The sequence below is a fragment of the Lepisosteus oculatus genome, chromosome 26, assembly GCF_040954835.1.
Source record: "Lepisosteus oculatus isolate fLepOcu1 chromosome 26, fLepOcu1.hap2, whole genome shotgun sequence".
In the NCBI taxonomy this organism is placed as follows: domain Eukaryota; kingdom Metazoa; phylum Chordata; class Actinopteri; order Semionotiformes; family Lepisosteidae; genus Lepisosteus; species Lepisosteus oculatus.
Genome location: NC_090721.1, coordinates 8743686 through 8771025, shown reverse-complemented (window position 1 = coordinate 8771025; position 27340 = coordinate 8743686). Strand labels below are relative to the sequence as shown.

The 27340-nt window shown below is 45.0% G+C and overlaps 1 protein-coding gene across 4 annotated transcripts; it reads right to left on the bottom strand.

Annotated features, from left to right (window-relative positions):
- Positions 1 to 525: 525 nt before the first annotated feature.
- LOC102687667 (solute carrier family 13 member 2) lies at positions 526 to 27314 on the bottom strand. 4 transcript variants are annotated; one of them, XM_069184315.1, is made up of 13 exons: positions 25428 to 27314; positions 20644 to 20893; positions 10729 to 10857; positions 9947 to 10083; positions 9397 to 9629; positions 8235 to 8424; positions 7797 to 7919; positions 6931 to 7143; positions 6316 to 6419; positions 4674 to 4786; positions 3963 to 4124; positions 2659 to 2796; positions 526 to 1507 (listed from the first exon to the last, which is right to left on the bottom strand). In XM_069184315.1, the coding sequence occupies exons 2-13, from the start codon at positions 20866 to 20868 to the stop codon at positions 1376 to 1378; spliced, it is 1899 nt and encodes a 632-aa protein (XP_069040416.1). In that variant the 5' UTR covers positions 20869 to 20893; positions 25428 to 27314; the 3' UTR covers positions 526 to 1375. The 4 variants fall into 4 exon arrangements, with proteins under 4 accessions (XP_069040416.1, XP_069040418.1, XP_069040415.1 ...); XM_069184317.1 differs by lacking the exon at positions 25428 to 27314 and adding an exon at positions 24449 to 24690; XM_069184314.1 differs by lacking the exon at positions 25428 to 27314 and adding an exon at positions 21835 to 21995.
- Positions 27315 to 27340: the final 26 nt, after the last annotated feature.

Here is a 27340-nt window from a genome sequence, read left to right as displayed (position 1 = left end):
ACTCTTCTAGGCCAGGATCTGCACTGTATCCCAATACATCATTAATACACCTCTCTGCATAGTGCCTGACATACTGACTGCCATGCTAAAACATATTTCACATGATCTGCAAGCATCGAGGGGCTGTTCCCAGTTACAAGTAATTATCCGTTGTTGCTGCTGTTTATTCCAGATGAAACAATATAACACACTAGTTAAAAAGCTGGGGAAAAATGGAAAACTAAGCAATAGTTAAGATATGCTTATACAGTAATTTGTTTTGAATAAGCTGAACAAGGAAGTGTTGTAGCTTTTTTATCTCTTTTATGAGCTGTTTTATAAGCCCATTAACCTATGACTCCAATTAAATACTGTGGAATATATTTAAACTTTAACTTCAGAAGAAAATGAATAGTATTATAAATTCTATACAGCAGCCCTTTGCTATATACAGTATATAATAAAAATGCTACATACTTTATTGCATATACAGTACCTGCTTGTCAAAGGCTTGTTTAATTTACAATATACTAGACATACAAACAATTAGTCAAAGTATTTTTTTTTTAATTAATCAACACACATGTTGTTGGCTTTTAAAAAAAAATATCTGATTACATTTTTAAGAGTTAACCAAACAGGGGAGCTCTCTCTATTCAGACTACTACAGACTTCAGCCTTGCATATATCGTTCAGCTAGAAAGTGTCTTTACGTTGAGTTTCTGAGACAATGCAATGCAAAATTATTGCAAGAAGGCTCCTGAGAAAAATGTTGCAAAATGCCATGAAGCTGTAAAACCCCATGTTAAAAGATCCTAATTGATCCCTGATCCTCATATGTGAAGGGAGACACGTAATTCATACAACAATTTCTCGATATTAACAAAACCACAAAGGTAACCCTGTAAAGATACAAAATGTAAAAAAAAATGCTTGCCGTGCTCTCAGAAACGTGTTCGTTTGATGAGAAATAATATAACTTAATTTAATTTATCTGAATTGTGTTTCGTAGCCCGTGGAATTACAGCCCCTGACATCGGTCAAGCCCTCCGCGTGAATGACGAGGGCGAGAAGTTCTGAATCTCAGTAGGTCAAGTTCCTCTTTCTCTTCCTCTGTGTGGATGCTGTTTCACCGGGGGGGGGGGGGGATGAAAGAACTTGCTTGAGGTTTCCTGCTGTATTAGAGAAGGCTGGAAACACGAGAGAGAATCGGCTCTATCTACTGGGGGAGGAGAGAAGCCAGTCTTTGGGGTGCTGATGATGACAGTGATGATGACGATGAAGATCCTGTGCAGGGCTGTGGTTTTGGACAATCCGGCCCCAGTCGCAGATCTCTTCCTCCCCTCCCTCTGCCATCTCTCTATGTCCCTGTCCCTCACCTCACAGTGCGTGTGGCTCAGGGAGCGTTGTCTGTCATGTTTGCCCAAGTGGGAAACGTGCCCAGATGGAAGATGGCTGTTCCCCAGGTGTTCAAGGCCAGGTTTATTGAGAGGACACCTATTACATTCAGCATAGCTCCAGCTTTTGCCTGTGGAAAAAAGAACCCACTGAAAAAACCCTGTTAAATATCAACCCATTAGCGAGGGTCCCATTTCCAAGAGTCTGTCATGGATGTCGGAAAGGACGAACTGTGGAATGACAGGAGAGCGAAAAGACCCTATGCGTAGCGGTGAGATGGGGGTCAGCCCGGGCTCAGCTGTTCAGGAAATGCCGTATAGAAACCTGTGCCCTCAGGTAGCGGATGAGGGGCGACCTGGTGCTAGGCGGGGTTCAGGACATCCAAACGTCAATGCTGAGCGAGTAGCAGAGCAGAAGCAGGAAATAAATAGGCTACACAACAAGACACACCAGAAAGACAAGAATGATCACAGGAAACTAGGACCAGGAGGAAAGTAGAGCGCCCTCTAGGTGTACTGGGCGTGACAGAGTCTGCAATGCACACACCTCTGAAAGCTTCATTTAGTACACGAACCCTCATCTGTGATTCATAGCAGAAACGAAATCAATAAATAGGCAAATACAGATTGACAAGATTGAGAAATTGGGACTGAGTAGCTATTGGCCGTGAAGAGAACACAATGGATCAAAATCGCACCCAAACCAAGATTCCCAACTGTAATCATCGCAACAAGGATCCTAGGACACACAAGGAGAGCACTGGGGAGGTCTCTCGGAAGATGGGAAGGCGAAACGAAGAAGTGTGCTGGCGAAGATAATTTAATCCTATCGCATTGTAAAACGCACAGGTGAAGAATTCTATGAGCAAAGATGCTGTTCTTACACATCCTTAAGTCATAGGAAACAGAACTTACCTACAACACATGTGCGTCATATCTGTGTGCTAAGGCTAGTGTTACCCCTAAATTCTCTTTGTTCCCATTGTGAGATCTCAGGAATTTTCAATAACAACTGAGTAAAGGGGACACAAACGCATGCATAAACTACTTCTCATCCCAAATGCAGGAAGAGAACATTCTGTCGATACCCTCGTAGTAGCCTGCTACTAATGCTTAATTGCAAGGGTATGAACAAAAATCTAGAGACTTCCATTTGTAATAGTCCACAGCTCCTTTAGTGCCAACCATACAGTGTTAGCCACGCAGTTACAAAGTGTGACTGGCACTAAGACCAACTGACAAAGATTTGTCAATACATCGGAAGAAGAAGAGGGAGACTCACCATGTCTATGACTTTGAGGTTTCCGTAGGAGAAGACAATGGCATTGGGTGGGGTGGCCACTGGCAGCATGAAGGCCAAGGAGGCACAGATGGTACAGGGCAGCATGACATACAGAGGGTTGAGCTGAATGGCTGTGGCCTGGGGAGAGAGGTGCGGCGATGCAGGAAAATCATTGCAGGAACTGACACAAGGTTCTTCTATCAAGGAATCAATCAACCATTTGTTTTCAAGTAAGTAGCTTGAAGGGGGTTACTTGAAAGCTTTAACAAATTCCGAATTATGCACAAAATTGTGAACTTTGTGAAAGTACTTTGCGGTCCATTGTTGTCGCAAACCCCTGGTCTCACCATGGGGAGAGAGTGAGAGAGCGAGAGTTCGGGAGAATTGTGACACGAAACAGCCCTTCCTGCTCACTAGTCCCTGTAATGACTAATGTAATGTGATGCACATGAGAGTATGGGGTTTTTATCCTGCTGTCCTGGCTAAATTCCACCTTGGGATTGCTCAATTTGGTTTCCTTTAAATTTAAATTGCTGCAGTAATTTCTCACTCCTCCACCTGATCTGCTGTGTACTTACACAGTGGTGGGTGATTTAGGGTCTTTCCTATATGTAAAGTTCTTTGAGATCCTGAAAAGCACTATACAAATGCAAGGAAATTCTACTATGACAAACAAGATTAAATAAGTGTAATATATAAATACATGTATATGCACTTAATATAAATATAAAACAAAAAATATATTGTTTTATCTTGGGTTGGTGTTAAAATCCATTCAGCCACAGAATATCATCTGGAGAAAAAATGCAAGTGAGGCTGTAATATTGCCCTCAATCTTTGTTGAACTGTTTCAGTCTATTCCTAGAGATATTATAGAAGAAAGTTGAAAAATTCTCGGTGTTGCTGAAACAAAGACATCCTCTCAACAGGCTTTTCCAGAACAGGTTATATCAACCTTTCCACTCAAATCAACTGTAAATTCCAGGAGATTTATTTCCCTGTATCTTACTGAACTGAAATTTCCTTTGAACTCCTTAAATGCCTGTGGTGTCAAACGTTCTGTACTCTCTAAAGACAAAGCTAACAGAGATATGGCACAACTGAGTACAAACACAAAACACAGGAAGAAAACATACAGGTCCAAGGCACCAATCTGAAAACTCTTACCAAAAACACTTACATATTACGTTACTTGTGAGCCTGCTGAAAGAGCTAATTAATATGTTCCAGTTCTAGAAAGCCTGGCCACTGCTGTAGGGTTTTTGGCGCGTTTCTAACGCTGAGCACAAGGGGGCAGCACTCACCATGGAGGCCAGGATGGGCAGGAAGAGGGTGGTGGTGGCGGTGTTGCTGGAGCATTCGGTGAAGGTGCTCACCAGGAAGGACAGCAGGATGGCCGTGGCGGGCGCAGGGATCTCCTTCATCGGGGAGAGACTCTGACCCAGCCACTTAGACAACCCCGAATCCTGAGCACGGCCAGAAACACAGCACACACAACCTCCGTCATAGAGAGTTACCACGCGCCTCTTCTCTAACGACATGAGAGAGTAGACCAGTCTCGATGAGCCATCGATGAGCACACAGCGACAGGGCACTGAAGGGCCTCAAGAGACTTCTCATGCAGGCAGACATCTGCTGTAATGGTTCTACTTTCTACATTTGTGAAGCTGCCAGAGCTAATTAATATTGGCGGTCACATAAATCATAGCAACTGCTTACTCTTAAGAGACACTGTAACCTTGCAGGGCTTTACTTGGAAGATGTGTATCCACAAACAACAGAGGAAAGAACTGTGGTGATGAAACCAGGTCCCTTACTCTGTGAAAACCAGTGCAGCTCAGGTTTTGCATGGAGAATCAAGACCAGTGTGCTGTTTTAACCACTGTACCCTTAGATGCTACATCTCAGGGAGTGATCATGCCTGTTCAGGTCTTTGGACAGTATCAAGATTTTAAAAATCAGTGTATCCTAATGGTCGGGCTTCAGTGGATTTTGGCAGGGTGTTTGGACTTTACCTCGCTGCCCTTGGCCAGGGCGAACCCGCCACCCAGGAGCAGGATGATGTTCCAGGGCATCTTCTCATGGACCACCTCCCAGATCAGCAGAGGCTTCGGGGCCTTGATCCTGCCTGTAGGGAACACAGGCGGCACCGGGCTGAGATCCGAAGCCTGGAATTCTCGGAGAGAGATCACTACCGGGGCTCCAATCAGGGTCGTGTGGACCCACCAGACAACTCCTTCAGCATCTCTCTGTTCTGATCTTCAAAGTGCATCACAGGCAACAAAAACATATTCCCTTGTGGGACTGAACAGTTGAATATTTTTGACGGAATTGAGAATAGTTCTAATAAAGGTAAGCCAAGGCTAGAACTAGAAACTTCTAGATCTTGTTTCTATTTGTCTCCCTGAGTTTTTTCACCTTCTTTTAGTAATAGAACTGTCTACAGTAGGTAGCCTCCTGGATCAAATATACAGTAGTTCTGTCTAATGTAACATCCTTTTTTCAGTTTCCTCTCTTGAATTCTTCAAAAATTAAACTACAAACTTGTTTTTGTCAAGGGGAAGTGAGTTTGCTTTTTTTTAGGCTGACAACTGCTTGTTCTGTTGTGGGAATTTCACAAACGAGCTGCAATCCAGGCATGTTTTGCAACTTGACGTCCCAGCAGACCATAGACCTCAATCTGTGCAACTTCCTCAGTTCCAGTTTCAGGTGCAGTGGTGCCTCTGAGTCTTTTCAGCCTGTGAACCTTGACCTTGTGGTGTTTAATCACAATGACAGAGGCTTTTATTGACAAAATACAGAAACACGACTGTGCACTCTGCACATCTGAGTAAGTACTAACCCTAGCACTGCTTCTGAGTGAGAAATGGCCTTGACCTTGGACTGTAGAGGCAGCTACTCAGATGTGATGGCCTTTTATCAACATTATCTAGATGAAGGCAGGCACAACCAGACTAGCTGCTGGAAAAGATTAGCATTTTTCTCAGCGGTTTCATTCACTTTCCTTTTCACAAGTTCCTGCTAGCAGAGCAGACTGCATCTTTGGCAGCCTTTGAGCTACGTTCTGCAGGAAAAGGACAAATGCGTTGGTTTCCATGTGTTATCAGGATGTACAAAAGGGATCCTTTCTTCAATGCACAATGGCCAGTAAATATACAGTAGTTACTGTGGCCGAGGAGGCATTTGTATGTTTCTGAGTTGGGAACAGTCCCTTTCAATTAATCAATTTCAATCAGTATTCAAAAACTCTTAATCACTTGTTACTGAGCATGACCACTCAAGTCTCAGGTATGTGCTGGGTATGAATAAAATTCACTATGTCACTTACTGTTGCACTTCTTAGATTTCTACAAGGTAGATATCTCACTTAAACCACAGCCAGGATTTGCTTGAAACAAATACAATTGTTTTTTTTTAATTGCCCCCCTAGTGGATGAATAAAGTGTTTTCAACTGAATTAAACTGAATTGAATTGAATTGTGCTCTCTTTTCAGTGTCTCTCAGGCTGAAGTTGGTGCTCGGATTTTAGAACAGAGCCTGATGCAATGTTCTGATCCGACACGGGAACAGAATCCCAGTCCTGTCTGTGTAAAATGCGGATACTTCAGGTCAGTGAGTCAGCCTGTGCTTGCCAATCGTAAGGTCAGCGTTCCTCACCTCCATCCGTTGTGCTGCCAGACAAAGAAAACTCCGGGAGCTCCGATGGGATTACAAACAGCAGCAGGGACATGAATATCGCCACCGTCCCATCAGTGACAAACCTGCACACAGACAGAAGAGACAGAAGAATCGAAGTCATAGAGACTTGAAGAAACATTAGAGATGGGAGGGGGACATTCAGCCCCTCTATTTCCTTTCCTCATTAGCTCTTAATTGGTAGGCTTTCACAGCAGCCCAATCCAGGGCAGAGGCACCACCATTTGAGTGAAAAAAAAAGCTTCCTGATCTCAGTGTTAAAATGCTGTCAGCACTCCACAACAAACTCGGGAACACGGCATTGCAGCTGCAGAATCTTCATGAAACTAAAACAAATCCAGATTGCGTAACACCAGCTTTCATTCTGTAATGGTTAGAAAACACAACCCAATTCTTCTTTAGCCAAACACTACCTAGGGACACTAGGTAGCCTAGCTGCGTGTCTTTGGAGGCCACAAAGGCGATTTGAGAGACAAGCAGTGCCGAGCCAATGGAGCCTTCAAGCATGGTGTTCACCTTCCTCTCTAGCCCACAGGCATTCCGAGAGAGCACCCGGAGGGCCCCTCCTGAACTTACTGCTCGTCATTCTTGTTGAAGAGATACGTGGCCCATCCAGGTATAAAGCCGGGTTCCCTTGTGAACCAGAGCAGCACCAGTGTGACGAAGAGAATCAGGATGGCCACCTCGGAGAAGTTCATTCCGCCCAGCTTCTTGTACTCATCCTTTATCACCTGGTACGCCCGCTTGTCCGCGGCAGTTTTACCACCACAGCCAAACGTCTGCTTGAGACTGGGGCAGACAAACGGGGAATTCAAATGGGGGGCAAACGGAGGAGAAAGCAAAACAATCACTCTGTGTGAAGGCAGACATCTCTTTCCCTGAAAGACCGACAGCAAAGGACTAAAGCAAAGCTTCTGTACCCCTGCTTTCATTCTGTAATGGTTAGAAAACACAAGCCAATTCTTCTTTAGCCAAAGCATGTGGTCGCTCAACAGATGCTACTGCATCATATTCTTTTTGTATAAATAAACTGCACTTCGTTGGAGGCTGCTATGCATAAAAAATATGCTCAACTTCAACCAACAGGATATTTACAGCAGTAAACCCATAATCAGAAAGCTGCTTATTGCTGTGGCGAGGGTCACAGAAGCAAAGGGCTCCAAGCCAGAACTTTATTCTGGACAGGACACCTGTTAATTGTTGGGACACCAACCAACTAACTGAGCATGTCTTTGGAAGGTGGGAGGAAACCAAAAGAAATCCCGTGGAAACAGAAGGGGAACATGCAAACTCCACCCAGAAAGAGGTTCACTCTGAAACCAATCCCAGAACCCAAAAGCTGTGAGGCAGCAGGGCTGACCACCTCACTGTCATCCCACCTTCTAAATAAATAATGATAATGAGGTTCTGAAAAGATGCCTGCAGGGAAAACTGAACCTTACTTGAAGCCCAGATAAATGAACTGGAGCCAGACCCACGACAGAGACAGCATGAGGACCATGTTCGGAAAAGCAAATCCAAACCAGCTGGCGAAGTTGATCACGTCTCCATTCTGGGGGTAGATCCTGAAACAGAAAGACAAAGGCGCATGAAAGGGATCTGGCAGGTCTCAGAGCTCTCACAGCTACAGCGGCATTTACAGGTGGCGCCAGCCTGAGGCCTCTATTCAGACACAAGTACCCCCTGGGTACGCCAGGTCTGGGGGCCCAGCCAGCTCCGGTCCCGGACACAAGGAAGGCATGGGTGACCCCAATATCTTGTGTGATGTGGAGGCCACAGCTCTTTGCCTTTCCTGCACTGGATCCCGTGTTCCCACGAACATTTATCTAGTGCCGTAATTCCACGGGAAACCCATTGCGAAGCACTCCCCGATTGCTTACTTGTCAATCTGGCCCTTGAGGATGAGGTTTGGGGTGGTGCCGGTCAGCGTGGCAGTGCCCCCGATGCTGGCCGCGTAGCACACACTCAGACTCATCCCTTTGTACAGGTTGGCGTACTTCTCCGCCCGCCGGCTGGCCATCTCGCTGGCAGCGTCGACGCCCGCCTCCATGGTCATCGCCGGGCACGTGCCTGTCGGAAAGCACCAGCGGTCACCGGCCGCCCTGTGGCCCGGGAAGGGGGGCTACTCCCCGCCAGGTCCTTCCCATCCACCCCATCGCCCCGATTCCCCCCCCCATCGCCTTCGTTTTTTTGTTAAGGGGGCTGCAAATTAGCTGTTAAAGAGCCACAGGTCATGAAGTTACAGCAGCATAGGGCTTGGAGTGTATGTCATGGCATTTTCGCTGGCAGCTCTGACAAATTCCCTGTCTTCACAAACGACGTCTCTGGCTTCCTGCTGTTCTACTGCTGCCAGCCTCCCCCCTCACAGGTGGCTCCAGCGGCTCAGGATTGATGGCACTCCACGAGGGGGCTCTTATAGAATTGCTTTTGTGGGTTAACTGGCCAACAAAAGGGGGCACACTCAATGTAAAAGAATGATTTTGTCCATGAATTCCTCCCTGCACGTCCTATGTACAGCCCCTTCCTTTGTTTCTGGCTACTACAGCACCTGGATGGGAGACCTCCTGGGAAAAGCTAAGGTTGCTGCTGGGAGAGGTGTTAGTGGGGCCAGTAGGGGGCGCTCATCCTGCATTCTTTGTGGGTCCTAATGCTCCAGTGACGGGGACACTATACTGTAAACAGGCGCCGTCCTTTGGATGAGACGTAAAACTGAGGTCCTGACTCTCTGTGGTCATTAAAAATCCCAGGGCATTTCTCAAAAAGAATAGGGGTTTTACCCCAGTGTCCTGGCCAAATTTCCCCCTGGCCTTTATCAATTATGGCCTCCTAATAATCCCCATCTCTGAACTGGCTTTATCCTTCTGGTCTCCTTCCCACTGAGAGCTGGTGTGTAGGGAGAGTACTGGTGTATCATCCAGGTGGGGCTGCACACTGATGCTGTAAAGCGTTTTGAGTGGAGTGTCCTGGAAAGCACTGTATAAGTGTAAGCAGTTATTATTATTATTAGTAGTAGTAGTAGCCCAGAAGTGCCCAGCTCCTGACCTTTGCCATCCTCCGTGCCGTCCTTGTGCTCGGCCGGAAGGCCAGTCTTGGGGTCGGGTTCGAAGCTGTGGTTGGCGTGCCCGTTCTGCAGCTCCAGCTGGTCGGCCTCGGCCTCGCTGTTGCTGAGCTGCTCCAGCACGGCCTGCGCGATGGGCACCATCATGGCGGTGGTGGCCGTGTTGCTGATCCACATGGACAGGAAGGCAGTGGTGCCCATGAAGCCCATCATGAGACTGCGCACGAGAAAGACAGAGAAACCGGGCTGACACGAACCATCATGCCTGGCCCAAACACGAGCTCCGCAGGCTGATTCCCGTTTTATACCATGGTAAAGGAGAGTAACATGCAGTGAAATCATGACAAAATCATGGAAAAGCACACAGTGGTATGGTAAAGCACTATACAGATTGTGGGCAACCATGGCAAAGTAAATAGAATGCACAGTAAAAAAACTGCAAAGACACCGTGAAATTTACTATGGTAAACTTAAACACATATCTTTCTGCAGCAGCGCCGCTCAGCTAATAGGAAATGCAGGAAGAGAGCTCACAAGGCAGGCTTGACTCCCACGACGAGCAGAACTCGCAGGGCAATGCGCTTGTGCAGGTTCCTGTGTTCCACACCTATTGCCACCAGCAGACCCCCAATGAACAGCATGTTGCTGTCTGTCAGGTACTGGACACACACCTGCAGGCAAAGAGGGAAATAGGACTGACTTCCAATATGCTCTTCCAGTAACACTGCCCTATGAGCATTCATATTAACATTATTCTACGTGAACTAATCTAATTATTGTTGAATTATTGTTAGAATTATTTCCTATGGCATCAATGTCAAATACAATAGATGCATTCGCAGATTGCATACTGTATATGATTTCCCCTTTCTTTTTTAAATTAAAGACGAACAGCAACCTATTGTGAGGTGTTCGGGTCTTCGGAATTCAAGCTTCATTTGTGACCACATTGCTTTCATCCTATGTTTCAAAGGATGAGGTTTTTCAAAGAAAGTCAACTTCTGCGTGAACGAAAAACTGACCATCGTGGCATCACAGAGCAGGAGGGGTTGACTGGTAACATGGAACCTGTAGTAAATGGGTGGGAAATGCAAGACATGGAAGATGAATTTCCCTTTAGGTCAGCGTGATACAGAGAGGGATTCAGACTTAAGCTGCACCCTGGTATCTGGAAATCCATGTTGTACCTGCTGCGGATTTGAAGCCGATGTTTTCCCACGAGCTGAAAACAGACTCGTGCGCTAATCAGCACAAACCCTTTCTCCACGATTCAGTGCGCAACACCGCGAGACAAACAATGGGGGACCGAGTCTTACATTGGAAGACGTCATGATGCCCATCATGGGGAAGAGCACCACGGGCAGCAGGGCAGTGACGGAGAGAGGAAGGGCCTCTGTGCACCAGTACAGAGCCATCAGGATGATCACGAACCCACAGCTTGCCTCCTGGAAACACGGAGACAAGCATAGTCACACAGACCTGTCCTCAACAGCCTAATGCTCAACACTCCCAAGAGGACTCATCCACCACTAAGCAATGTTCTCTATGTGCAGAAGCAGCATCCTTGATTTAGGAAAATTCCATTTAGATTTTGTGACATTAGTCAAATATGTTATGCTGTCTGCAGGGTACAGCAGCAGCCCTGATAAAAGCAGTGAGCAGGGGTGTCTCTGCTGAGTAAGAAACATTACATATAATTCGTTTGTTTGGGCACCAAAGGTTTATCCTGGGATTGGGCAACACAGCCAAGTCAATATAGTCACAGCAGCAGTCACACCTACTGGTGCTTTCAGAATGCAACGGCCAGTTCAAAATACTGCCCTTCATGGGCAATGCTATAATACATTGGATCCCATTAAACCGAGACAGAAAACTGGATTGCTCCTGTGCCCACTGTTTTCTTTTCCTCGAGCAAAATTCATGGGACTTAAATTCGTTTTTAAACAGGCCATTTACTGTGAACAATGCATTCATATTCCAGAGATTATTTATGTAGCAGATGATGGGAGACAACGCCCTTTGTTGACGTGGCTCATTGACAAAGTTTGAGACGATGCTGTCCTGTGCTGCATGCAAGGAGTATGACATGGCCAACAAAAATAAACATTTTCTCAGCGTCATGGCTGGCTGGTTTTCTGATACAGATGTATGTTTTTTTTTTGTTAACAGAAGAGGGGACACTGTGTAGTATTTGTTTCCACAGGTCTAGAAAAGGGAAGGAGACTCTGAGTTATCTGGATTAAGAACTGGTTAATGGATAGCAAACAGAGAGTACAGATCAAGAGCGAATGCTCCCTCTGGGATATCATAATTAGTGGAGTACAACAGGGATCCATATTAGGACCACTGGTCTTCTAAATTTATCATAAAGAGCAAGATTTTAACTAGGTAAACTAGCCATGTTTGGAGATGATACCAAAATAGGAGAATTAACCAAGTAGAAACTGTAAAGGAAATTCAAACAGATCTAAACAAGATCAAATATTGGGCAAACAACTGGCTGGCCACATTTAATGTACACAAGTGCAAATGCAAAGGCACTGAGTGCTAAAGGTACTGTAACAAAAACAAATGACACAAGATGGGAAATACAGAGTTTCAAGAAGCTATTTTTGGAAAAGACTTTAGTGTTTATGTTAACATCACTGTCACTTGTTACAAAATGTGGAGAAATAATAAAAAGGCTGTCTGAATGTTTGGATATTTAGATAAAAGTGCAGAATTTAAATTAAAGTCTATTATATTAGAGCAAAATTAGTAAAACCTCATTTTGAACATGGCTCCTCTGGAACCATCCAGAGAAGAACAAACAGACATATTCCCAGCTCCATAGGAATGTCCTACCGTCACAGGCTAAAAGACTGAACCTTTTAAGTTTTGTACAGAGGAGAATGAAGGGACCCGATTCAATTAATTTCTGCCAGTCTATGCAATGCACTTTTTCAGAACCAGCAGTGAAATATGAATAAAAGGACACAGCTGCACTGACCTGGACTTTTTCAAAACAAGGGCTGTTGTCATTCTCCCCATTGACTCTATGAATTTCTTCAGGCAATAAGAAGAAACCTGAACAGAAGTACCAGGTGCATTGAGGACTAGGAGGTGTTTGTACATGGTCTGGAACTGCTGAAGCTGACACATAAATGGGCTGTATTAGATTAGATCCTCTAATCACTTAGGTATTGTTAATCTATTTGTCTGATGCTTTTAATTTAAGTGATTAACATTTGTGTCCATTTATACAGCTGCGTGCTTTACAGGAGGAATTGGAGAATTCTGCTCAAGTGTTCAGCAGCTGTCCTCATCCAGGTTTTGAACCCATAACCTGCCACTTGTGAGCTGAGACACTCCTCAACACTGCAGCTAATAGCAAGAAAACAACCTCTTCGTGTCAGAACTTTTCTTATGTTCGAACTCTAGGCTGTAAAACTAATGTGACTGAAATCAATTTAGCCGTTCCACTGGTGAACAGGTTGCATTACAGCTAAGTCAAAAATCAATGCTTATAAATTCATTATTTATTATTGATAACATGAAAGTTCCTGTTATACTAGCTCTGGCAAACTTTTTTTTTCTTTTATTTAAAAAAAAATATCTTAAGTGTCTTTTACATGGGGAAATTGTCAAAATCCCTAGATATAGAATGTACTTCTTGTGCTCTTAATGTGAGTTTCAGAAACATGATTTTTGCAGAAGGAGTAGCTTTTTTGTGATGTGACTGTGCATTAATCAAAACATATATACTGAATTCTGAATACCTCATTCAGTACCTCATTTCTACTGAAATTCCTGGGAAGAGAGTGAATCATCTGGATGTCCTCACACAAGGAAGATGAATTTGAAAAGTAATTACACTAGCGCAATAGTTATATTGAGGATGAGAAACAGTTAGAATACATTTATTTTATACAGTATGTGTCATAACAGCAGACCTTGGGCTTTGTGTTGCTGTTAACTTTATGAATAAGTTGTAAAGCATAGGTCACAACAGCAAACAACATCTCGTCATCTCCCTGATTCCTAGTAAATGACTCCACAACTCATTTTTCTCATTGCTTTAAGAAATTAAGCAGTTTGTCTAGTCACCTCTACAGATTTGCATATTGGTGGTGCTGGATTCTGATTATGGCATTTAGCCATTTCAAATATGAAAACGAACATGTTTCTTCCCTTAAGGCATTTACTATTAACTGCCTTATTGTCATTTACTTTTTTGACTTATTTAGTAGAATGCAAAATCATTTGTTGCTTTCAACTTTCATTTTACAATAACATTTTTCTACATAACGAACTATTTACATTATGCCAGTTTAGACGTGAGGTTACATACGGACATACTATCAGCAAAAACACAATAAACAGGTAATAATCCACACAAAAAGATTGCTTTCATCTGTTATCATTAAAATCAGGTCTCAATGGCGTCATAAATTGCTTGTCGGTATTTGCTAAACCTCTCTGCTTGTAACCTAAGAGAGAAAGCGATTGTTATTTACTTTTTTATGAAAACACTCTGCTCTGAAAACTGAAAAGCGGTCACTCTCCTGGGATTCCTTAGGAATCGTGAACTAGAATTCCCATCGAGGTGAAAAGCCAGTGGCGCAGTCTGATGCCAGTTTAGCCTGGGAAGAAGGAGCCTTTGGAATGCAGGACTAAGCAGATGCATTTAAGAAAAACCGAGGGTCTAACGCACTGCGAGTTCGCCCCCTGTGCAAAGCAATGAGTTTTTAAGACACCTTTCCCAATCCCAGCACACACCAGGTCACGCAGCTTTCCAGTTGACCGGCTGCCCGGACAAACCGGAGAGAGCTGAGCACAGAAGATAATTATTATAATGTAATAATGTTGCTTGATTAGCCATATACAATTTCTTGCATGAGGAATTCGTCTTCTCACATACCCCAGCTTGCTCTCCATGAGACACATAGACAGGGAGAGAAGCTTGGGGTCAGAGCGCCGGGTCAGCCATTTATACAGCACCCCTGGAGCAGCTGGGGTTAAGGTCTTGCTCAGGGGCCCAACGGAGTAGGATTCCTCTGCCAGCCGCGGGATTTGAACCGGCAACCTTGCAGCCACAGGCGCAGATCCTGAGCCACAGAGATGTGAGCAAACTGGAGCAACAGTACTCAAGGGTCTTACCTTGGTCGGAATCACCAGAGGCAGAGGCAGCAACAGCAGAGGTGTGAGGAAGATGATCAGGTAGTTCCGATGAGCCCATATCCAGCTCCAAAAGGTAGACATGACTGTGTTTGCTCAAAAGCGATTGTGAGTATAAAACAAAGCAAGATATGCAGACCAAAGTGAGAGGAAAAGGGAAGAGATAAAATACTGTTTAATTAGCTCAGTGGGACCTGAGATCCATTAGGAAAAGAAAGCCAGGAAGCAAAGATGCAAGTTTATATAATATAGCAGGAGAAGTAAACATTAACCAAGGAATTAGGGGAGGCTGCAATTTTTTTTTTCCTTCAGGCTGAAAAAGATGAGAGAGAGGGAGAGAACACTCAGAGACAACACACCTTTATAGCTCTTCAGATAAGTCCTAGTAATGGAAATCGTTTGGAAGTGTTTAACCATTCAAGCCCTGAGGTCCAAGAAACTGCCTGCAAGGCAAAGAGGTGTCCAACGCCATGATCCAATTTGTGCTTCCAAACAAAACCAAAAAAACATACAAAAAGAAAACGCGGCTTTGATCAAAACTGTCTGGTGTGCGGACAATAAAGTATTGAAGCGCTCAAAGCTACAGGTGTGAAAGATTTGGCCTGTGATCATAAAACAAATCAGGCCCAGGGTGGTGGAAAAAAAAGACAAAATCTAATACTGAGAGGAACCCGACAGAAAGACATTTTGCAGACTTCATCTTTGACATGAACTCCCTGGAAACATACAAATGGGTATCTACATATGAGCCACAGCAGCAGTGTTCTGTACTGCATGCTCCATAATGCCTTGCTTTAAAGCAGCAATGCTCAGAAAACTCTAAGTTGTAATCGAAATTCAATCAGTCAGAGAAAAATCCATTTTTATGTTGCCTAATACCCTGAATATGCTAGGCACAAAACAGCAGTTACCATAAAAATAAACAAAAATTGAATTAAATTAAAAGAAATTCTCAACAGAGACAATTTTGCTGTGGCAATTAACAGCCTGAGCAAGGCTCTTTTGCTCTGTTATATTATAAATAAGAGTGCTTGATTAAATTAATGAGAAATAAAAGTCTACTTTTCACTTTGAGGTTTTTGAAATTGTTGCCTTTTTAATGTTGATATTTTTTTCTTCTACAGAAATAAACATTTAACTTGAGGTGGCTGAAATGTGGAAAGAACAGTCAGGTTTGTTTTACAAACGTGAGATGTACAGTACAGTACATACACATCTTCTTTTGGCTAAAGGTTTCAGTGTATTTTAAAATAAATTGCAAGAACCGCAAGGCAAAGTTAGAAACCCTGAGGAATAATGATTACATTGATTTTAGTATTAATAGGTAACCTATAACGCAAGTTTGACTTAATATGAAACTGGGATCATTATTTTTTTTAAAAACAAATAGAACAAACACTATTAATTAGTGCATCTCTGTTACTGTACCTCATAACTGTCATCAAGCTTAAAACTTCAGAATCAAACTACAACCAGTAATTAAGAAACTTTTAAAAAGCTCAGATCAAAGATAAAAAGGCCTTAAAATGCCCTTTGTAAGGAATGGGTCAGTTGGTTGTGTTGTCACAGCACTGTCTGATGTTTTTTTAAACCCCTGTCCTGGGTTATTTTTTAAAACAGTTACTCAATGTCCACTGGCAGAGTTACAGACAGGAGGGTGAAATCTGATATAACAGCTGACACAAAGATAAAGGCAGAACCCATTCAGTAACCTCTGCTACAACGCATCTTTCAGGCTCCTTCTTGATAAGAAGTTGTTTTCTTTTATTAATGGGCCATACTGATTCGTATCTCAAAGCAGGGTGCAGCAGAACTGTCCCTTTTTGACTCGGATGCGTTGTAACACAAAACCTAAATCTTGACAGGAAGAGAACCGCAAGAAAAAAAGATATAAGTAAACTGGCCCTTTACAAAAAAGAAATGTTCAGGTCTTTGTTCCCAGGGTTGGAAGATATCAAACTAATCTGAACTGATTCTCCAGAGAAGCATAAAATTATAAAATGTAACTACAGGGTTAAAAGTGTCCAACTGGTAGCTTATCTTTATGACCAGGTTCAAGGACTCACTATGATATATTTACATGATCTTAAAGAGTTATCCTTAAAAGGGTAGGAATTAAAATGCACCTTATCAAAAGATAAAATGCAAATTCAGCAATTATTAATAATACAATGAATAGTGACATTAATTCTTAGGAAATGAGGAGGGAATGTTCTAAAGTATAACATAATAAATATTGGCAATATAATGAAATGTACAAACGAGGGCAAAGAACAAGTTACTCACTAAATAGCAAGACGTAGTGTTTGTCTGTCACCAGCATGGAAAGGTATATTATCAAGAGCATGATTCCTTTGACAGCAAGCACACAGCAAACAAGGCTTCAAGAGGTCCCTGTGTATCCAGGGAATGTGTGTACTTGTGCTTTTCACCTCTGGTTATTCTCAATATCCCCTTGCATGTTGAGAAATAGCAAAGCCGATACTTTGAGTGAGAACGTTGTGTATGAATTTGTTTGCCAGACAGCAGTTACTGCCTCCTGTCATAAGCTTTCATTTCCTTTAAACAGAAGTCGTTTGCCTTTTGATTGACTGATGCCTGTTAGACAATTTTGGAAGTCAGTGATGTACTGACAGGCTGAAGGAACTGAACCTTTTAAGATCTGAACGGAGAAAATTGCAAGGGGACCTCGTACCAGTAATTCAGCTTCTATGATCAGTGAAACACGAACCAGAAGGACACAAATGGAAACTATGCTGGAGTGCATTAAAAACTGAGAACAGGAGGCATGTCTTAATGGGAAGTGTTGCTGGAATATGGAACTAGCTACCCAGACATGTACCAAGCTGCCAACAGCCTGGCCCCCTTCAATAAACACGCTGGTTTATTAAACTACAAAAAGGGCTGGATGGGCTGTATTTTTGACCGCTGTTAGGCACGCAGATGTCCTGTCTCCTACTCACCAATCTCAAAATTCAAGTCAGGGAAGTTCAGGCAGGATGGGGTCTCCAATGTCTTGGTACACTGACCTTAGACATTTGTTTTGACGGCCTTAGTCCCCGACAGCAAGATTAGGACAGATCCCCATTTATTCTGACTTGCCCTTGTGATGAAGAGGAATGAAACGTAGGAAAAAGCTCTTAATCCTTATCAGTTCCACTTTGCTGCAATTTGCAAAAAATAAAAAAATCCCTTCAGTTCCTTCAACAAGGTCTTTAAAATGCCAAATTGCGTAAGCTGTCAGCATTTCAGAAGGCACTATTAAGAACACATTTACACTCCATACCACTAACGGTTTATAATTATACAATAGCCTTTTGGCACAAAGTCCTGTCCTGTGTAAACTCAAATAAAAACTCTGCCCCCACAGACCAAGTAATATAATAGTACAGAAATTGACTTGCCTGTTTGTTTGGCCAGTGCTCAACAAGATATTACTTAGATATTAATAGCAACCTCCGTAGATCTTCAGAGAGACCCTATTCCATATCTGCTATTCACTTGTGCAATTCCTGGCACTCACAGATGACACTGCACCTGATAAGAGTTACCTGAGCACAGCGATTGTCTGGTACTCTGTTATCACACTTGAGATTTACTGAAACCTCAGCAGAAGGTACAATCTGACAAGCGAAGGAAGTGCACATGACACACACAGAGACGTTGCTTCACAAAGTGGCGAACCGCCCTCTACCAACAAAAATAAGATCAGGCTAGATGGCATTCATTGTTTTGTTTTTTTATTATTTTGTTTAGCATGTTGTTATTATTACTATTAATACAAAATGAAACTGCCTGATAAAACCGCAAAATATGTTTCCTGTTGTAAGAATATGTTTGATCCTTTTGTGAAACAGAGTGCACCAATAACACTGGAAGGAGATGGCCATTCCTCCCTGCGCTGCCCCCTCTAACTCAGGAACCCTAGAAGATTAAAGAGCTGCAATGGAGCCCCCCCTGCAGGAAGGCTTGGACTGTGTCAGGAGCTGGGCTTCAGTTCTCCTTCACCCTTACTGGCACTGGAGCTCCCAGCTGGCAAGAGCTCCTTCTAAACAATATCAGGGCATGCCAGGAGTGGGAATATGAAGCCTTCCAATGCAGCACTAGCAACCTTTTTTCCAGGCCCCCCCCAAAACGTCTTTACACAAAGAGTGGTGAGAGCGTGGAACAAGCTATCCAGCCATACAGATGAGGCTTCTTTCAAGAAACAGCTGGATGAGGTCCTGGCATCAATTAGCAGCAAGCAGCCAGATGGGTAGTAGTGTGATCTTGCCCTGTGCTCTCTGTCTCTGGGCTGCCGAAAAACCCTTACCAGTCAACAAGCACCTTCCTCACAATTAATGCATTATTATTTCAATTGCAGGGTTATTGTTCGGCTGACGCAAAACAAATCGACAGCTCCGTATTGCTTTTTGCTAACTTAAACCCCTCCATTTGAGGAAGTACGGCTGAAGGACTAACCGTATATACCGTTAGCCAGTACAGCCCGATAAATAAAAGCGAAGAGATACGGGACTATGAACTCGCTGCTTGCGGCTGGCGTCCAATGCAGCGCTGCAGATTCCGCAGACTCGGGAGGGAGTGATGGACGACTCCGCGGACACGGACGCGATTCTCCCCGACGACCCCGGGACGCAGGCCCCGGCCGGCCCCGCACCGATCGCCGGCTCGGTTTCCGAGCTGGCGCCGGTCGTGGCCGTGACGGACGGCCGTGGCTGCTGCCGCTGCGGGCGGCCACCCTTTCCTTGCCGGCTACCTGTCACCGTGGAGCCCGTACTGTTCCTGTGCACCTTCTCCTTGGTCCTGCAGACGCCGCTGTGCACGCAGTACCTATGGGACCGCATTAGCGAGGACCTCGGGTACAATGGAACTCGAGAAGGCGGCTGCAGGAACGACTCTGGGCCGCAAACTCTGCAGACGGTAAAGCACCGCGTCGTTATACCGTCCCGTGACTTTTCTGAGATTTAGCCAGTTATGTTGAGAAGTTCTCGGGAAAGGCTGACTCTCGGTGATTTTTTTTTTCCGGCGCCAGAGCCGATTTTAAAGTTTGCTCTCGTCCCTGCAATTCACAGAAACATTTTAACGTTTCCAAAGATTGGAAAAGAGTTTGGGTGAAAATCAACCAGGACAGTACCGTCTCTAGTTACAAAACAGTAAAGGTAAATTATATTTTAGAATATAAATCTACCAGCTACTATACACTACTTTATGTGCTGTTATATTGCGTATACTGCATAAGATGTGAGATTTCGCAGTCGTAGTTTAGACCCGTGATGTTTCAGAGACTAAGTAGTTTAAATATTTTTTTAATTATTTTTCACCGTATTACAAAACGAAGGTTATTTGGATCATTTTCTGTTACGTTTGAACGTCACCGAAGCCATTTAAGGCGAACACGAAATTCGACGCAGCAAATTTTATTATGCATGTTATTATGCGTTTGATTTCACCGCCGGTTTTGAATTTAATATCTTTGCCGTCCACGACCTAGCCCTGCAGCTCATTTTGCGTGGTGCAAATTCTGAAACTGCTCATGGATTAGGGGGAGGGGGCGCAGGCTGACGCAATGTCTACCTTGCGTCGCTGATGCCCTGGGTCCAATTCCAGACCTGCGGTACTGTCTGTGTGGAGCTAGTATGTTCTCCTAGGGTTTGTGTGGGTGTTATCTGAGTGCTTCAGTTTCCTCCCACAGTCCAAAGACATTCAGGTGGGTTCATTGGCTTCTGGGAAAGAAGGCCCTGGTATGAATGTTTGTCTTTCTGCTATAAGAGGGACAGGCGGCCAGTGTTTGCTCTGGCTCCCTGCCGACCCTGAATGGGAGGAAGGAGTTTGTAAGTGGACGGATGAATGCTATAGACCGGGAATAATTTCCATCCCTGTCATTGTCATGCCAGGAGGTGGAGACCCTCACGGCCCACTGGAACCTGTACATCAGCCTGGGGGGCTTTGTGGTGGGGGTCTTCACCGCCACGCTCATGGGCTCCTGGAGCGACAGGGCGGGCCGCCGGCCGGTGCTGATGCTGCCCAGCCTGGCCCTGGCCCTGCAGGCCGGCGTCTACCTGCTGGTGATGTACCTGCGGCTGCCCGTGGCCTGGTTCCTCCTGGGGCGCCTCCTCAGCGGGCTCAGCGGAGACTTCAACGCCGTCCTCGCCGCCTGCTTCGCCTACGTGGCGGACGTCAGCGACGCGCGCTCCCGCACCTTCCGCGTGGCCGTGCTGGAGGCCTGCATCGGGGTGGCGGGCATGCTGGCCAGCGTCGTGGGGGGCCAGTGGCGCCTGGCGCAAGGGTACCATCTTCATCAACCACAACAACAAGTCCTTAGGCCTGAAATCAGCACACATCCACACAGAGCTTGTAGCAGTGTAGCTTCTGTTTTACTGTGCTAGTCCTGAAATACGTGAAATATAATAATTATTATTATTATTCCTTACACTCATATAGTGCTTTTCTGGACACTCCACTTAAAGCGCTTTACAGGTAATGGGGATCCTCTCCACTTCCACCAGTGTGCAGCCCCACCTGGATGATGCACCAGTACTCTCCCCACACACCAGCTCTCAGTGGGGAGGAGAGCAGAGTGATGAAGGCAGTTCAGAGATGGAGAGGAGGCCATGATTGGTAAAGGCCAGGGGGAAAGTTGGCCAGGACACCGGGGTTACACCCCTACTCTTTTCGAGAAACACCCTGGGATGTTTAATGACCACAGAGAGTCAGGACCTCGGTTTTACTTTTCAGCCGATGGACGGCACCTTTGCACAGTCACTATACTGGGCCATTAGGACCCACACGGACTGCAGGGTGAGCGCCCCCTGCTGGCCCCACTAACACCTCTTCCAGCAGCAACCTTAGTTTTTCCCAGGAGGTCTCCCATCCAGGTACTGACCAGGCTCACACCTGCTTAGCATCAGTGGGCTGCTAGTTGCGAGTTGGGTTTATGGGTTTGTAAATGCTGACACGGCCTGGTCCCCCGTTAATGTCTGCACAAACTCATTTTAGCATATTTTGTTTCTAAGTGAGAGATTTTCCAAATGAGAAGGCAGGGGTGCTTGGTCTTTACCATGTGCTCCCCGGTTAACTGCAGATTTATATCCAGAGTGCTTGCCTTTAAAAAAGCAAATGCCCATTATACACAATGGCGTAGGTCCTCCAGGCACCCTCGAACGTCAGTAAAGGAACTGAAATCCGCTGTTTGCTTACTCCCCAGGTATATTAACCCCTTCTGGCTCGTGCTGGCCACAGCCATGGCGGCGGCCCTCTACGCCTACCTCTTCGTGCCCGAGTCGGTGCGCCCGGACCCAGGCGCCCGGCTCTTCTCCATGGAGCACTACCGGGTGGTGGGGCGGCTGTGCGCCGCAGCCGGGGGGGGTGGCCGCCGGAGCAGGCTGTGGCTGTACCTCCTGTCCTTCTTCGTCGTGGTCACGGTCCACTTCGGGAGCCGGGGCCTGTACGTGATATACGAGCTGAGTGCCCCCCTGTGCTGGGGCCCGGTGCTGATAGGCTACGGCTCGGCCGCCCAGTACTTGAGCTCCCTCACCAGCCTGCTGGGGCTGCGGGCCCTGCAGTGGTGCCTGGAGGACTCCTGGATCGCCGTCATTGGCCTGGCTTCCAATATGGCCAGTCTGGTGGTCATCGGTGTGGCCGGCACCACCACGCTCATGTTCACAGGTAGGGGGCACGTGGTCTTTCAGTTGACCAGTTCACTCGGGCCTTGGCTCTTTCAATTGGTCGAGACATGATTGATTGACTCCTTCGGTTGGGAATACTTGAGTCACGCATACCAGTGTGCAAGACGACTCCATTTCTTTCTTCAAGGAATTCGCTAACAAGTCTTTTCAGATGACTTGTTTTCTTTTTTCAAATCCAGAGAACTTTGCCCATTCAGTGTTTAGTTAATGATTGCAGGTAACCCCCCGAGGCCTAAGAAAACATACGTCCTACCATATTTCACCTGTCTGTCTTGTGAGGAGAGGCTTTCTTGGCATTTTTAGACTGCTGGAGAAGAATGTGTTGAGATCGCTCACCCGGAATAAGTCAAGCACGTTTGTGAATTAGAAGGAAAAGTCTGAGGGGAGAGTGGAGGGACCTCTGGCTCAGCATTCCTTTCAGAAAAAGAAAACCGAGCGCTCATGCCTAGAGCTGGGTCTCCTTCCTGCTGATATCTGGGCACAGCGGCTGACTTGAGGAGATTAGGCCAGCGAGTTAGGAACTGAGTCAGTTCTCTTATGTTTTCACAGCCAAGAATGGTTAACGGAATGATGTTCAGAGGCTGAATACTGACACATGTACCCGGTACGAAACAGTGATGTTCAGCAGGTGCTTCTGAGAGTCAGTGTGGTGTCGTTTCAGTAGGTGTAAATTTAGTACCAATGTAGCAGTCTTTCTTCCCACTGACCACTGCTGTAGCACTGCTCTCTAGTGGACCTCTAAATGCATAGAACCTGTTAAAATGGGTGGCCATTGGTCTTGGCTTTCAGCAGTCTGTCCTTCCTTGTTCCTGGGTCCTACAAACCAAGCTAGCGTTGTATTTTTGCAACTTTTTACCAAGAAACTTAACAGCTCAGTTTAAATTTATATCCCTGGCATCGCTATAAAGGAAGTGACAACAAACTGTTCCAGTTTGTGATGTGGCCTGCTCAGTCTGCCTTTTGTTCTGCTGTTTTTTTCCTCAGGCTATGCCATCTCCTTACTGTCCATGGCAATGACCCCTGTCCTCCGGTCCAAGATGTCCAAGCTGGTGGATGTGTCCGAGCAAGGTGAGTAGCAGTCATCGTTCTTTGTCCTCTCGCAGGGACTGTGTCCACCTTGGACAGTCTCTTGTCACATGGTTTGATTTCCACTCTCTGAAACTGACATCATAAAAAAAGTGACTGGAAGACGAGATTGTATGGCGTGCTTCCAAAATGGTTGGGTGTACCACCAGCTCGTTTGTTGGGGAGGATGGATTTCGGGTCGGTACTTATTGGTAAAGTGCCTGCTGACACAGTGAGTGACACTGGTCCACTAAATCTGGTTATGTCCCAAAGACTTTCTGCTCTCAAATTTGGGCTCAGCCAGAGCACGGATTCTGGCTACCTTGTGCAAAACTAGAAAAAAGTGCTGCTGATCGACAAATGTAAACCTATAAAATGATTAAAGTTAATGATAATCAAAGTGCGAGCACATGGATCTTTTTTTCAGGAAAGATCAAGGATCGTGGCATTGCCTGGACTCTTATTCCAGGCACAGCTTTCTCTGTGAGGTCTAAACTCCAAGGTCCCCCTGAACATTACAAAACAGTATCTGGCAAGAGATGAATGTCTTGTTACACAGAGCGGCTGTATAAATAGAAAATAAAAGTGGCACCAACTGTAGTTAACTGTTATCTTTCTCGAAGATAGTGTCACATCTGGGATTCATTAGGGACTCATTTCTTCATTGCTTTACCATTCAGAATCAAAAGTAAAACCCTGGTCCTCAAGTAACCTGGGCAGATAATGGTTTAAGGCAGGAGGACCAGACACCTGCTGGTTTTCATTAGCCAGCACCCATATCACCCTGTAGCTCACCACTGGCAGCCCACTGAAGCCCAGCAGGTGTGAGCCTGGCCAGTACCTGGATGAGAGACCTCCAGGGAAAGCTAAGGTTGCTGCTGGAAGAGTGTTGGTGGGGCCAGTAGGGGGCGCTCACCCTGCAGTCTGTGTGGATCCTAATGCCCCAGTATAGTGATAGGGATGCTATACTGTGGAAAAAAGGCACGGTCCTTTGGATGAGATGTAAAACCGAGGTCCTGACTCTGTGGTCATTAAACATACCTTTTCTCGAAAAGAGTAGCGTTAAGTTTAAGTGATAAATTAAGAGATAGCAGCAGCAAAACAGGCTGGAACAGAGTGGTAGTTTTACCCCAGGGCTGTACATGAGTGCCGTAGCCGGGTGTGTGATTCCTTCTGCTCTGTGTGTTCTGGCTAGGGGCTCTGTTTGCGCTGGTGGCCTGCGTGGAGAGCCTGTGCATGCTGGTGTCCAACGGGGTCTTTAACTCTCTTTATCCCGCCACGCTGCACTTCCTGAAAGGATTCCCCTTCCTGTTTGGGGCGGGCCTGCTCCTCGTCCCCGCTGCCATAATCGGGTAGGATGCGTCAGGCCCCATGGCCTGAATCGAGCTCCGCGCTCTTTGTCTTATTCCTAAATCAACAAAGTGGGATTCCAGGAAACGTTTACTGTCGTTTCGATACATGAATCTCTCAGTTTCCTTGTATTGGATCCCTTTTTTTGTACATGTCTGTGCTTGTGCTGAGACCCACCAAAAGAACTGAGCACCTTGCATTTTGAGTGGGCTTGTATTTGGGGTAGATTTAGTATTACACCCAACAGAAATCTGAAAATGGGCGTACTTAAGTTTCAGGCAAAGACCTGGATCTCAAATGTACTTAAGTTAACTATTTAAAACACAACCAGAACTCTAGTTTTACTCTCAGCCTTATGGTTTTCCTAACCCTAGCAGAGCCCAAGCCCCAACTCCCAGCTCAAAATAAATAATTCAGGCCAAAAGTTACTTCTGCTTCACAGCAAACGTGATCTAATTCACATAGTGTTCAGATGACTGTTGTGCTCCTGAAGAATAATATTGGAGGAATTTAGTACTGGAATTCAGGGCAGTTAAGGGTCCAGGTAGTATTTTGAGCTGGGCTAGTTCTACGGTCAATGTCAAGAGTTCCAAGGGAAAGTAAATTTTGTGTTTTTACAACTTTCCCAAGCTGCATGTGTGCGTGTATGTTAATTTTATCTGAGTCTGTTTGAATTTGTATGTGTACAGTGTGTGTAGCTGCTCATTGTGTCTCTGCAGGACTTTGAAGCTCAGAGAGAAAACAAGTGACTACAACACCTTTCAAGGGACGTCCTGACAGTCTGACATCCTCTGCCGGCCGGAATGTATCAGATCCTTCACAGGAGTCCCTCCAGACCCAGGCTGGGGGCAGCTGATCAAGGTGATGTCAGACCCTTCGGGCTGACCGGGCATCACAGCCAAAGATGACATCATGGCTGTGAGGCCAGCCAATGCTCTCTATGTCCAGCCCATCAAATGTGAAGAAAAAGCAAAATAATAAGATAAGGGAATAACTTAAAGCTCCGCACTCCGAAGAAAATAATTGGAGAAAATTGTTTACAAAAGCTGAAATTCAGAGTTTCCGTCTACAAAGTTTGAAATGAGAGATTCAGTTGAGAGACTTTGAAATGAGAGATGCCTCTCTTTAGGAATCCAATTGCATTGTGAAAGCTCATAAGTTTTACAGTTTAATAACCTTTTTATTGCTTCAGGGTAATAGGCCAGACTGAGCTTTCTTTAAGAGAAACCAGTCCTCTGGGGCACTGATCCATCAGGTGCTAGTTAATTAATTTGATAAAATCATGATCTGAAATGCAGATTCAGATTCTTTGAGACGGGCAGGACTTGATTTCTCAGCGTGCCCTCTTGAATCTCAGATTATACTGTCACTAATGTAATGTTGAGCTGTAATCACCACTTTCCTTTTGCACGCTGACTGCATTGATTGCACCCATACTGGGCACACGTGCTACCTAAGCACTTTTATCAAAGGGAATATGTGCCCTACTGGTTGTTTTAGACACTACTTCTAATTCATCCACACTACATCACAAAAAAATTAAAATAACTCATGCACCTCACTGTTGATCAGTGTGGATATATAGATGCCCAATAAAAAGTAAGAATGAAAAAGGCACTAGGTTTCTGTTTCTTATTTTAATTGAAATAGAAAAAGAGGAACCGATAGAATACATGAATGTACAGTGTAAGTAGGTAATTCAGCACTTGACGGGTAAGTTCCTGGCGAGAGTCTAGCCTAAGGATATTGAACATCTTACTTTTTAGCTCATGCAGGGATGGCAGCTTTTAAATGCCTCACTGTCACTCGTGAACACATAACCAAGCCTGGGTCACTGTTACAGTCACATCAGCAATAACATTCACTGTACTGCACGTGGGTTGAGCAGTCTGCGCATCCCGGACACTGATAATTTCACACAAGGTGAAAAAGAATACTTCTCACACTGGAGTCCTCAACTGGAACATAAGGAAAAGGGTAGTACAGTATTTCAAAGCTAGGTAGTATTTCAGTATTTCAAAGCTAATCTACCACTTGGGGTTGTCCAGAGGCCTGCTTCAGTAGTTACAGGCTAGTGCAGGGTGGTCTTGCTTTTTCTGTTCGGAGTTTTCCTCTCAGTACAGAACCTTTCCAGTCTGGATATGACCGTTGAGCCAGATATGCAGATTCATCAGGCTGTGCTGCATGTAGCATGCCCTGCTTATTTGAACAAAGTCCTGTATATAATGTCACTCTTGATGTGTTGTAAATAGAAATAAGTGTCTGATTCCTGTATTTCTAGTGGGAGCAACTGTAACACTTGATTTGAATGTCGCTTCATTAATAATTAAACCTAATCGGATCTACTGTCTCTTCCAAAGCAGGGGTCGTTTTTAATGCAGTTGAGGACTGTGTAGCCCTTCTCCATGGGGCTTCATAAGAGATCATGACATTTCTTTCAACTTTGAATCATACCAAACGTTATAAATGATCCTAAAACGAATGCCATGACCTCTCGTGCACACGTCATTTTCACTTGTCCCTATAAAGGTTTATGCCTGTGACTATTACATCTTGTATAGCAGCTTGGAAAGGATTATGAATCCATTATACAGCACAGATTGTTACCAAAAGAACTTACTGCAAGAGTAATCGCCTTTTTAAAAAACGTTTCCCGTTATATAAGTGGCAC